General features: G+C 36.2%; 1 protein-coding gene across 2 annotated transcripts in view; it reads right to left on the bottom strand.

Annotated features, from left to right (window-relative positions):
* Positions 1-14,281, bottom strand: part of MND1 (meiotic nuclear divisions 1) — a 137,151-nt gene that overhangs the window by 15,719 nt on the left and 107,151 nt on the right. Inside the window, exon 8 of one of the 2 annotated variants that reach the window (XM_049852763.1) lies at positions 11,228-11,715. The exons of the other annotated variant lie outside the window; for it this stretch is intronic. Coding sequence (XP_049708720.1) covers positions 11,609-11,715 — 107 coding nt within the window. The 3' untranslated portion in view covers positions 11,228-11,608. Of the gene's footprint in view, positions 1-11,227; positions 11,716-14,281 lie in introns of those variants that run through there. 2 annotated transcript variants of the gene reach the window in all.

Raw genomic sequence — 14,281 nt, forward strand, 5'->3', positions numbered from 1 at the left:
TAGGCTTCACAGGGCCCGTTAGTATATATGTAGGCTATATAGGCCCAGGAAGTACATATGTGGGCTGTAGAGGTCCAGGTAGTACATATGTAGGCTGCACAGGACCGGGTAGTACATATGTAGGCTGCACAGGGCCTGGCAGTACATACATTGGCTGCACAGGGCCAGGTAGTACAGATGTAGATTGTACAAGGCAGGCAGTACGTGTGTAGACTGTAGTGTCAGATAGTACATACACAGGCTATATAGGGCAAGGTAGTATATATATAGGCTGCACAGGGCCAAGAAGTACTTATGTAGGGTGTTCAGGACCAGGTAGTACATATGTAAGCTGTACAGGGCCAGGTAGTACATATGTAGGCTGTACACAGCCAGAAAGTATGTATGTATGCTGTACAGGGCCAAGCAGTACATATGTAGGCTGCACAGGGCCCAATAGTACTTATAAGTGCTATACAGGACCAGCTAGTACATAAGCAGACTGTACAGGACCGGGTAGTGTACATGTAGGCTGCACAGGGCCGGGTAGTACATAGGTAGGCTACACAGGGCTGGGCAGTACCTAAGTAGGTTGTACAGGGCCGGGTAGTACATATGTAGGTTGTACAGGGCCAGGCAATAAACATGTAGGCTCTACAGGGCTGGGTAGTACATACACAGGGTATACAAGGCTAGGTAGTACATATGTTGGCTGTACAGAGCCAGGCAGTACATATGAAGAAGGCACAGGGCCAGATAGTACATACGTAGGCTGTACAAGACGTGTAGTACATATCTAGGCTACACTGGGCCAGGCAGTACATACGTAGACTGCACAGGGCCAGAGACAGTACACACATAGGCTGTACAGGGCTGGGCAGTACATATGTAGGCTGCACATGGCCAGGTAGTACATATGTAGGCTGCACAGGGCTGGGCAGTACAGATGTAGGCTGCACAGGGCCGGGTAGTACAAATGTAGGTTGCACAGGCCACATAGAATCTCTGCTGCGTATTCTTTTTTATTTACAACAATTAAAAAAAAAATCTTAGATTGATGATCACTTAAAAAACAGGCTTTGGATTGGGTCTTTGGGGTGGGCTGTAGTTTGCCAAGCTCTGTAAATAGAAACCATTAACTTTGAGATTCGGCAATGAGTACTTCAGAAGACAGCCATATTTCCCGACCTCTATCTGTTTTTTAAATAAATTTAAAAAAACAATCAAACAGTCTTATCGAATTACGATCCAGATGTATTCACTGCAATGGGTGATTTCATAATGCAGTACATTTCTCTCCTGTCATACACACAGTATCCAGAAAGCATGTCGTCAAAGCGAGTTACTGCGTAACTTTGAGACGCCGTCCCACAATCTGCCACTTTTCAACTGTTTTGCAAATGATACCATATTAGCTGAAAAATATGTTCTAGATATTTTATCCCAGTCATGTCATCAAAAAGATAACTCAGATTTACAATTTATAATTTTCTTCTTAATAATTATTAGGGCAGTTTTTACCTCTTGGATGGCTGTTGCTGTTGTATGCCATGGAGTTGATTCCAACTCATAGTGACCCTGGATGGCAGCCTTACTCATTTCCTTTTCTAATCCTTTAAAGAGAATCATGTTTAATACAGGATAATAGCACTGACTTCTGAGACAGGCCAAGAACTTTATAAACCCATTAGGTTAATGATGTGGCAAACATCAGAGAAAAAGTTACACCCAATTCCATCCTTCTGAGTTCTCTGGTCTTGGCCCTGGCCCAACCTCAGAAAGGAATTTCAGTAAATTCATCTGGCGCTGAATGGCTGTGAAACTAGCAGGAGATTGTAAAACCTCTTTCCTAGAATCCCATAAAAATGGAACAGATATTATTTGTGAGATTTAAAAAATGGCTACACATGAAGAAAGTTGATAAGATGGGTATCACCTCTCAAATGCCTCCTAAACTTCACCATTTGTTTAAAGGATATTGGAATCATCAATTACAGCATGACTTAGAGAATCAAATATGGTCTTCAATCACTTATAATTTGATTCTAGTTCTACCCAATTTATATTAAATATTCAGATTAATAACAAAACAAACCCAGGACTGAGAATTACCTACAGCTTGGCTGGACCAATGCTCCTGGGCTTCTTAATAAGTAGCTCTAATGTCAGGCAAGAGCAAACCCAAAAGCAGTGCTGTATTGGAGCTGCTTGCACCAACTTGTGAGAGCCAACCGTTAAGTTCAATAGCGATCCAGCTGGTAAACACAGCCATCATTGGAGATTACATTATACGAATTTATGATTAGCTAGATGAGGCACTGGTGGTTCTGATAGAAATCTCACTTTCCATGCAATGCAACTCTTATGCAGCCACCACCTGTCTGTAGTGGAGGCTTGTATGTTGTTGTGATGCTGAACAGTGTCAGAGGAGCTTTCAGGCTAAGATGGACTAGGAAGAAAGACCTGGCAATCTTCTGAAAATCAGCCAGTAAGAACCCTATGGAGCACAACTGCCCGATCTCCAACTGATCATGGGGATGGCAAAGGACCAGCAGCGCTTTGTTCTCTTGTGTATGGAGTCACCATGATTCAAGAGTCAACTCAAAGGCAGCTAACAGCAACAGCATAAATGTTGTATTTTACGAAAATAACACGTGACTTCTGTTTGCCAACTGCACCCTCCCCGGATGAGATATTCCCCTGAGCACCAAATGGCAGTTTTGACAGTTCAAGTACAGCACTGCTTTTGGGTTTGCTCTTGCCTGAAATTACTAATTAAGAAGCCTGGAAGAATTGGTCCAGCCAAGCTCTAGGTAATTCTTATTTCTGGGTTTGTTATTAATCTGAAGATTTAATATAAATTAGGTAGATCTAGAATCAAATTATAAGTTATCCAAGGCCAAGTTTGATTCTGTAAGTCATGCTATTTATCTTATGTTATTTGTGTAAAAATACAGTAACTATATTATATTAAAAACAAAGGTATTAAATACTCAAGACTCATCACTCCCTAATTATTTTACTACATTTTCTTATTATTCTCTTTGGAGCCCTGGTGGTGTGGTTAAGAGCTCAGCTGCTAACCAAAGGGTCAGCAGTTCAAATTCACCAGCCACTCCTTGGAAATCCTATGGGGCAGTTCTACTCTGTCCTATAGGGGCGCTATGAGTCAGAACTGGCTCAACAGCATCTAACAACAATAAGAGTATTATGCTCTTGAGGTTACTTACATTTATTTTATCTATCTGGTAGAAACACTATTGATCTGGAGAGTGGAGACCCCCTAAATCTTAAAGGGCTTGGCTGGAGTAAAGAATCTACGATAAGGTCCAATTTCCCTTTCCCCTAGCTATGTGATAGAAAAACTGGCAAAACAAGTTTCTCCACTGGTTAATAAATAAGTGCACCTAAGTAAAACAAAGAAGGAAATGCTCTGTGATGCATGCTATATGATTTAAGTTAAAGGTTGGGGTCCTGGTATTGTCTTATAACCACCTCATAACTATGACTCAGGGTCATAGGATCACAAGTTGACCCCAGTTACCACACAGCCAGTTAGGTAAAACCCCAGAACCAGTCCTGCAACCATTTTAAACCTGTAATTATGGTATCCTTGTCATGGTCCTTTCCCTGCTTCTGTAGTCCCACCTAAGACAGCGATGAATTGACCTGCTACCAGTCATGACCTTGTGATGATTTTCTTGGTCCTCTATAGTATGTAATGGAAACCATGACTGTGATTCAGTGGATTCCTTCAGCCTTTATACTGGGTACATGCTGATGGTCTCCCACATTTAAGTGATAGTCTTTGTCTTAGCTTAATAAAAATCTCTTTTGATTAAATTTTGAGTCTGGGGCGTTTTTCCCCTATGACGTTTTGGTGATGAGAATACGCTCCAAAGCCGTCTTCCTTCAGCAGGATCCTTGAGAGGCCAAGGAATGCAGCAGACACCACCAGCAGGGCATTTTGTGCCCTACCGTTTCCATGGACCCTGGGGACCCCGCAAAGGTAAGCGATGTTGGATTGGAACCCTACAATTTACAGCCCAGCTCTCTGAGATCTTTTATTAAGCCTTCTGTTATGTTTTTCTGTTCGGATTCTCTCAGACTTCCTGGTAAGCTTTCACTTGTGTTGTCTAAGTTTGAACATCTCAGTGAGTACAGAGGTGAATCTACTTTCAAACAATATTTCTTTGTGGTTTGGGAAAAACCGAAAGTTTTTTTTTGTACAGGTGGCTAGGTAGTTTTTTTTTGTATAGGTGGCTTATCGCTGAGATTGCTCAAAGGTGAAGTTTGCATGCCATCTAGCGACATGTGGTAGTATCTGCAGATTTCTGACACTGAAGGTCTCATCTGCTGAACTCTGGTAAACTGAGCAATGCCATCTGGCTTGAGAAATGATGTGCGCTTACCAGAGATTAGGAACCGGACCAATGGCCATTCTGAGAAATTTTTGAGCTCAGTAAAACTAACTTTTCTGCATGGTGGATTAGAAAGAAGGGGCTCTAGAATAAATCAACAGGTTAAGTGAAAAGCTGCAGTTTCAGGGGCCTAGTAAAGGTCCTCTCACCTTCCCACTGGAAGCTGAAAGAGCTAGCTGGAGGTTTGTGTTCAAACCTGTTTGACAGGTTCTGTTGTATCCTCTCAGTTTGCTACCAAACCCGTTTGACAGGTTCTGTTGTATTTCCACCAGCATCTGTTTACGGCCTTTTGTCTCTTTACTTTTGAGTTGCTCATGGTTTGAATGGCTGTCAAACTTTTGGATTTTTGTTTCTGTTTGTGGGTTGAAACTTTGAGCATGACAAGTCCACCACCTAGTGGATGAAGGATATGGCTCTCTGTGGAAACTTTTCCTTTTTTTTGTTTAAAGGTGCATTTACTTAGTGCACCTTTCATTTGTTGGCATGTGCTGTTACTTAATAAGATGTGGGGAATGCCACATCTGGCATGTGCTTACCTTTTCCACTTGCAAGTTCAGGTTAAGGTTGGTCTGGTGCACGTTTGAGGTCACTCCTCACAATCTGGCATTTTGGAAGTTACTTTAAGGGATGAGAGAACCAAAGTAATGCTCCTTCCTCACAGCTGGGGTGCACAATTTGGCATTGCGAAGGTCGCTGTAAAAAGTGAGAAACTGAAAGTAATGCTCCTCACAGGCGTTTTTCTTTTTCCTAACTCACTGAGTGCACATTTGCTAAATTCTTGCCAAAAAAAAGGAGGAGGGGCAACGCAAAAGTCCTGCAATTGCACCTTCTGTTTTTTTGTCCTGAGAGCTTGCCTTGGTTACTGTTTTTCATGAAACTGAGTTTTTGTCATGTCAATCTGGGCCTTTAGTAGCTAATCTAAAAACCTTTAATAGGAATAGTCAATTTTAAAAAGTGCACTGAAAAAAAGAATAGATTATTTAACTAGTATAACAAGGCTTTAAAATGAACAAATTATTCTAAATTACTCTTTAAAGCATACAGAAGGTTATGAAAATATAATAACTTCCTACCTCTGAATGGTATTATTAAATTATAACATTTCTTCAAAGAACTTACTCCATTTTAATAAGTACTTACATGTTTAATAATAAAAATAATAAAATAATAAAAAATTAAACTTATTACATGTTTAATAAGTCCAAATATTTACAAAAATTAATAAATATATTCTAACAAAGATTTTTATGTTCTGCAATATGTCAATCTTTAAAGCAAAACTTTTCTAAGTAATTAAACTAGATATCATACGAAATATGTTTATTTAAGGAAAAGGGGTAATTTTCGAGAACCAATGAGTTCATTTTTACTAAAGAGCTTTGGTATTTACTGTGTAAATAAAACATTGTAATAAAGGAAAGGCAAAACTGCTTACTCATAGAATAAAAAAAAAAAAAAGGCTTAAGTTTTCTTTTCTTTGGAAATACCTAAATCAGATCAAACATCTGAAAGTAAATTGGATAATCAATTTTTTTCTTTAACCATGATTCAAAACATAAAAATTACAAGGAGACACACCTAAAATAAACAGTAAAAAATAAAAACATAGGCTATTTAAATAGTTTTATTTCAACAGTAATTATGTTTTGTGGTATATAAGTTTAAAATAATTTCCAAAACCTTTATGTAACTTATTAACATTAAATTAATATCCAAGTTTATACTCTTGTTTTTATGCCATAGAGAAAATATATATTTACATATTTAGGCCTGCTAATTAACACATTCATTGTTGTCACTTAAAGAATTGTACAAAAGATATAATCAAAGTATTTGGCTAAAATTTGATGAGTTTATTACATTTTAAAGAACTTTTAGTATCAAAGAACATATAAAACAAAGAAATTAGGTTTACCATTGTTAAAATAATAAAATTTTGATTACTAGGTTAAAAGATTAATTTTTTTTCTGTAAATGGCCTCAAAGACAGTTCAGCCCCCTAAGTCAAAACAAAGCTGCATGGTTTTGAAAAAACTAAGGTTTTTACCTTTAACATCTTTGATTTAAAATAACTTAAGTACTGATTCTCAGTGATCTATAGCAAACTCCTAACAACTTTAAAACTTCACAGAAAGCCACAAAAGGTTTGTTTCTGTTTTATTTAAAAAATGGTTTATTTAATATATTATGAATTATATAAACATGTCCAATCAGAAAAAGTATTAAATTTTCCTTGAGTTAAAATTTATATGCCTAATACTAAACAACAAAGAACACATATTATGTGATAATTTTATTATTTCAACTGCTAACTTGGTTACAACTTTGTTTCTTTTAAATCTAGCATCAAGCCAGTCATTTAAATCAGAGAATTCACATCATTTGCATATAAACTTTTTGTTACCATTCACATGCTTAGCTTACTTAATATATTCTTGATATATTTCAACTATATGGTATAATATTTCAAATTAATGTGTTATATTTAAATCTCTTTAGAAATAAAGTTAATCATTATTTTGAGATATTTTTACCTAAAGTTTTTATTTAACTTTATTTGGCTTTATGCTACTTTTTAAATCTCTTTAGAAATAAAGTTAATCATTATTTTGAGATATTTTTACCTAAAGTTTTTATTTAACTTTATTTGGCTTTACACTACTTTTGTATTAATTCCCATCAAGTCTTTTCACCTGAAAACAAAGTTATTATGAGCCAGCCATAGCCATTTTTAGGGTTATTATTCACAGATTTTTTTACCTTGGTAATTAGTTCACTAAAAATGCAACAAAATGGACTGTATCAAACTCATAAAAAATATTTTGAACATAAATGTCAGCAGACTAAATAAAGATTTCAAAACTCTTATGTAGAAACTGAGGGAGTTTTTCAAGTTGCTGCTAATCCGGAATAACACGGAACCAAAACTGGCTACATGGGACTGAGTAAACCAAAATAATTACTTAAAGTTTATATAAGGATATTGATAATGTTCAATGTTCTACTGTCTAGATATTAAAAAAAATTTTTTTTTGTTTTTCTTTTGTTAATCCAGATCTGTATTTCAATAGTGTACTCACTTTACTTCTGTTTTTTGCACCTCAAATAGGATTGGAAGATGTCATGACATATGTCAAGATTGTCTAAATATATTCAGTGTTTTAAATGATTCTGCCTGTAGATTCTAAGAAATGAATGCCAAAATGACTATAAGTAGTTCTTGAAAACAAAATGGCACTCCCTTATGTTATTTAACTGACTCTAACATTGTTAAATATTGTCAGTTTTTAATCCGATACTCTAAAGAATGTTTTCACAGGCTAAAGGACCTTTTGACAACCAAAAACCAAAATCCCCAAATCTGCCTAACATTGTTCCAGGGGACTGTACCTATATTAGAAAAGACATCAGTTAAAAGATTCCCTGGAGCCTCAATGAAAAGGACCATATTTAGTTCTCCTTGCGAAACCCTGAGCTGCTAAATTTTAGGGCATGGAGATCTGGATACACCTCTCCCAACTGAAGAAAGCTGCTGCTCCTACTCGGATGATTCAACCAACTAAAAGGCTCGAACTAAGATTAAAAAATCGCCAGTGTGAGAAACAGATGAAACCTGGTGTGGACAACTCATCCCGAGATCCAGGATCAAGCCTGTAAACCCCTTATTCCCGAACATTGGGCCACATAAATACACACTTCTTGGATTTGCATATTTCTTTTTCTAGTGTGTGCTATCCTTTTGTCTTACACTCCTTTAAGGTCTATGGACTAATACCTTTCCTTTGGATGTTACTCAAATTACTGCTTTGTACCTAACCCTTGTTTTTGAAGTAGTTTTGTTCTATTAGGTTTTATTAATAGATAAAACAGATTCATACATTTCCATGTTTTAACCTAAAAGCTTCTCTTTATATTAGTATTTTATTAATCATTATTTGCTGTGCCCATTCCTGTTTACTCATATATGCCCTTATTTAAAAGACCTTAGTTCAGTTTCTGGAGCCCTGGTGGCACAGGACTGGGCTGCTAACCAAAAGGCTGGCAATTTGAACCCACCAGCTGCTCTTTGGAAACCCTATGGGGCAGTTCTACTCTTTCTTATAGGGTTACTGTGAATCGGAATTGACTCGACAGCAACAGGTTTGGGTTTTTTGGTTCTTATTTTAGTTTCTAAGTCAATTGTAAGCTAATTACTCTTGTTTATTTCTTCTAGACAATTTTTCTCCATTATAAAGCCTTTCATAAGTTCTTTGTTTTTCTTAAGTTCTTTGTTACCACACATCGTAATAACTACTGAAGTCTGAAAGGATAATGCTTTTGTCAAATTAGCTCAATCAGTAGCAAATACCTCCTGTTGTTCTTGGATAAACACCACTGGTGAAGTAAGGGAAGATATACACAAAGTATACCAACAAGCAGTATGGTTACATTCAATCCCTCCCCCTCCACCCCCAGCAGATGCCATCAGTATCTGACCTGTTAACTCCCACAAGGGACAGGATCATATTTATGAACCTTATTGCAAACTGGAATAATTGTATTCATCATTGTAATCATTGTTGTATAAACAAATTTATTATGAAATGTGTAGCCAAAGTCAGGCAAAAACATGTCAGGTGCATAGGGAAGAACAAGATGGCACCTGGCAGAGAGTACAGACAGTAACCTGAACAGCAAACCCAAACAGCCATGAATTTAAAGACTTAAAGCTTATAGGCTGCCATTTAAGGAAGCCAAGTCCATGCTGAAGATAATGAAAGGCCAAAAGCAGAGTTCATCCTAAAGATAATATAAGGCCATGCAAAAAATAATAACTGTGATCAAAGGATGGAGCCCTGGTGGTACAGTGGTTAAGCATTCAGCTGGTAACAAAAAGGTCAGCAGTTTGAATCCACCAGCTGCTCCTTGAAAACCCTATGGGGCAGTTCTACTCTGTCCTGTAGGGTCACTATGAGTCAGAATCCACTCGAAGGCAATGGGTTTTTTTTTTTAATCTAAGGATGTTCAGCTGAAATCCTTGATCAAAGGAGGGATTGATCTGGAGAGTGGAGAATCTCTAAGTCTTATAGGGCTTGGACGTAGTAAGGAAAGCTAGGATAAGGTCTAATTCCCCTTTTCCCCAGTTATGTGATAGAAAAACTGGCACAACAAGTTTCTCCACTGGTTAATCAATAAGTGTACCTAAGAAAAACAAAGAAGGAAATACTCCATGGTGCATGTTGTATGATTAAGTTAAAGGTTGGGGTCCTAGTAATGTCTTATAACCACCTTGTAACTATGACTCAAGGTCACATGATCATGAGTCGACCCCAGCCACCATGTAGCCAGGTATGTAAAATGCCAGAACAAATTCTATAACATTTTTAAACCTGTAATTATGTATATATCCTTGCCATGGTCCTTTCCCTGCTTCTGTAGACCCCCTACGACAGTGATGAATTGACCTGCTACCAATCATGACCTTGTGATGATTTGCTTCGTTCTCTATAGTATATATAATGGACACCATGACTGTTAGTCAGTGGATTCCTTCAGGTTCTGTACTGGGTATATGCTGGTCTCATTTCAATGATCATCTTTGTCTTGGCTTAATAAAAATCTCTTTTGATTAAATTTGAGCCTGGGATTTTTTTCCCCTTCGATACTATGTAACGGTGTCTGCTGAGCATCTTTTCACAATTTTGCCTTTTCATCACATTGGTAGCCTGAAACTGGCTATGGTGGGAGTATGTATACCATGCAAATAGGCAAATAATATAAATCAGGGCTTTCCCTCTCCCCCTTCACAGGAATCAGTTGTTAAAACATTTACCAGCACACTACCGGTTTAGGAGGGTGCCATAACATCTGACTAGCTCATATACAGACCCCACCTCACTCATTCTCATGTAGTCCCCCAAAATAAAGACCCAAATTAAAAAAAAAAAAAAGTTGCCTAAATACTTATGAAGTATTTTCTTTTGGGGATTATCAGAAATGGCTTCCTTTTTGAACACACATGCCCTCTCGCTAAACAAGGAAGTATTTTCTCTAATAAATAGTAAACTGTGTCTGAGACATTTTAGAATTCCCACAGTGTTTCAGGGAAAGGCTCATGATGGGTTTCTGTCCTTTTGTCTCTTACATCAAATACTTTCTCCTGTGAGAAGAGATGCTGCCCCAAGGCAACATAAATTGGTCTTAAGAACAAACAAATGTGGACCAATCTGCTCCTGCCCACCTCCAGGAAGTGATTAAGTAGGCCCAAGGCAACTCCATACAACACAAAGGGCAGATTCACTAACAAATGGTTTGGATGCCATCTGGGTCATTTCAGACATTTGAAGTGCTTCATTCAAGTTACTAAAAAGAATAAATTGGACAGTATGGGGAAAAAAATTAAGGCAGTAAAGGATGTTACATACAATTGTTTTTATTTTCCTTTGTTTTGTGGTGCCTATAAATACTCCAAATGGCTATGACCGACCATATATAAAAATTACATTTTATATATATAATTTTTAACCTCTTTCTTTAGATAGTTGAAAAAGTAATCCCTGAGTACTGTATAGTTGGTGATCTGTGCTATACTAACACCATTATAACATTCAATAGTGCATAAATCAGAACTAAAGGTCATATACTTTTTTCCAGTAGAAAGGCATCAAAAACTCAAAAGAATTAGTCTTCATATCTGAGGAATTATTACATTTATCTAAATTTGAGGAACACCAACTTTCTGTATATTTCCTCTGGGAAATTAGCAAATATGATGCAGTACATTCAGTATTAATTACATACATTTTCCACCAGATACTGGGAAATAGCAAAATAGCCATTAGGGTTTTAAAGGCTATTTCCAAGTACTTATATATATGTGTATGATAGAGCCTTTGCCTGTAAACTTAGTTGTTCTTAATGTTTGAATGAAACTAAAAAATGTTATCATGCCATGTTCTGATCTCTGAAATATCATTCATAAACTGACTTAGGTGGATGGCTTTACTTGCATTGTCCTACTCTGCTGAGCACCTGTGTGTGCATATATGACTCTCGGTCTGCTTTTGATGTATCAAAAAGGATGATGAGCACTTCCAGTTTATAGTTTATTTAAATTAATAAAATGATACAAATAGTTACCGGGAAATGACATTTCAATACATTTAGTTGGATAATATAAAAATCTACATATTCGCAAGCACAGAGATCCTGCACTACCATTCAACATTTTAGTCTATATAGTCAAAGTCTTCTGGAATTCCAAAGTTTTTATCAATTTTATTTTCTTCGAATCCAAATTTTCTTTTGGCCCAAGACTTTATTGAAAATACGTTATCTATAAATAAAATTGAGAAATATTTTTGAGAATTGAAAATAACATAAAACATTTCAAGTATAATTATCTTGATCTTTTACTTTCCTCTATCACCTACCTCAAGTGTCAAAAGGAGTGACCTACATTTTTAAGATTATAAAAAAGTGAAAATATTTAGCAAGTATTTTGAACAAGTAAACAGATCTCATATATGAAAATTCAGTTAAGTTAATTTTCACTAAAGAATACTTGATTTAAGAACGATCCAGACGCAGGAAAAGGCCAATGGTGCCTCTGCCCCATTCCACAGCAGAGGTCAGGATTCTGTTACCTCAAGAATTAAGAGTTGCTCCTGCTCCCAAAGGGAGCAGAGTCTCTCCAGGCCCTCTGTGCCCCCTCCCCCACATACACACAGGGAGAGTAACAGCTTCCAGACAATCAGGCCCTTGTGAGGGAGCGGGATTGAGGAGGAGGGAAGGGGTCTTCCTCTCTTAAGACTATGACAGGAATAGATGTGTCCTCAGGCTCCCTAGGGGGGATTTAAAATGCATTCTACCACTGAAAAAGCGTTGTATCTACTTAAAGAAATTTATCTCAAGGAAATAAGGCAAATTGTGCTTAAAGATTTTCATCCTAGTGTATAATAAAAAAAAAAAGTAAGAACAATCTAAACGTCTACTAACTGGGGAAGGCACCTACGTACAGGCAGTGAAGGGGTCTGAACAACACCAACACGCTTGCAGGGCTGCACGTGGGTACAGGGATAAAGCTGCTTCGATTTTTTTTTTTTCTTTCCTTCTTGATTTTACACATTTTCTTTAATGCACATAAACCACCTTTATAACGAAAATGTATTATAAAATAATGACATAAGGTTTTACAGTTTGCCAGAGTATTTTATAAAACGCTAAGCACTATATTAGTAGTGATAATGAAGTAAGGAGCTAAAATAGGCTCTTCTGGAGATTGATCACTCTTTTTTATATTGTTTCTACAGAAGTTTAATTCAAAGTATCACATAATGATAAATAAATTCTGGAATGAAGTTCAGTCATCTACTGCATCAAACAGTGTTAGCAAAATATCTTCATTTCCTTCAATTAAAGTGTTATGGAGTATCAACAGATATTAAAATGAATCTTACTTTTTGCAACAATCTAAAATGAATCTTTACTTTTTACAATAACCTAAGAGAAAATACTACAATATTAGCATGAGGTATTCCAGAACGATCTGTTTAGTTTTACCAATGTCTACACAGCCAGTACATTCTTGTGAATCACAGCCAAGTATTTACAAATGGTCCACTGGTACATAAAACAGGTAGGTATTAAGTGTACTGCAGACTGTAAAGAGCCTATGCCTTCAAGCTGACACAAGAGTAAAGAAAAAAAAAAAAATCATTAACTTTTACTAAATAATTCCAAAGTAATATGCGTCCTAGAAAAGATCAAGTATTATGTGTACAGCTTTCAGAAAAGGCTCCATGAATACAGAATGATGTCTTGGAAATGAGAGAAGAGATGCAATGAGTAAGAAGCAGTATACTACTTTGAAGAGTCTTCAAACCTAGATCAGGAGAGAAGAAAATGGAACACTGTTTAACAGCCTCTGCTGGAAGTTTCCTGGTTCACACGAGGGCAAGAAAGAATTTTATTATAAACTTTCAAAGAGTAAAAACGAAAGAACAAATAAAAGCCTCTTCACAATAACACCTAATGGACCAATTCAAAGATGACTCTGGACCTTGGATGTCTGCCTTCAAGACAATGTTACACATAGTTTTATAGTTCATTCCTTGTCAAATAATTTTCTTATGTAGAAATTTTTATAAATGGATAAAGTAATTTCTTTCCCAACAACCTTAACTCTGGCAGAATTCCTGTTCATTTATACAGTGACATACCCAAGATACATAAAGGAATAAGACTGGGCAATATTATTCATGATGAGTCCATGTTAGGACCTTACATCTATCACTCCTTACTCACTAAGCTTCCTTTCACGCAAATTTATAAAAACTCCACCATCTATCTTAATTATTAAACAAAGTTTTATATAATTTGTTAAATCATATTCAAAGTATATTTAGTGCCATAAAACATTTAGACATTGTACTTCTAGTTATATTTAAACCCTGAGGTAATCTCCCATTCTATAAATGAGATACTGGATTATTGAACAGTAAATATTCTCAATTCCACATATATTTTAGGGGCTTTAAATAAAAAGAAACCAAATCTTAATAACTATAGGAGAAGTTTTAGTATTACTGCTGGGCTTTATTGTTTGTTTGTTTTAAAGACAAGAAGGTTTTATGAGGTGTGATTTGCTCTATCTTATCTCCATGATGTTTTCGTAACACATGTTTATGCTGGAAGAAATAAGCTGTAACCTCAATGAAAATATGGTTCTTAACAGTTGTTTCTACTTTTCTAAAAATATCTTTACCACATAATTTTAAAATTTCCAGGTTCGTTCAATACCTAATAAAAAAGAAAAAAAAAAGCTGTTGGAAATTTATGATCAATTGGAAAACATGAAAGGATTTTATTAAGAGGAGAAAGGGAAAAGGAATGTTTTTAAT

This window comes from Elephas maximus, chromosome 13 (genome assembly GCF_024166365.1).
Source record: "Elephas maximus indicus isolate mEleMax1 chromosome 13, mEleMax1 primary haplotype, whole genome shotgun sequence".
NCBI classification, from domain to species: Eukaryota; Metazoa; Chordata; class Mammalia; order Proboscidea; family Elephantidae; genus Elephas; species Elephas maximus.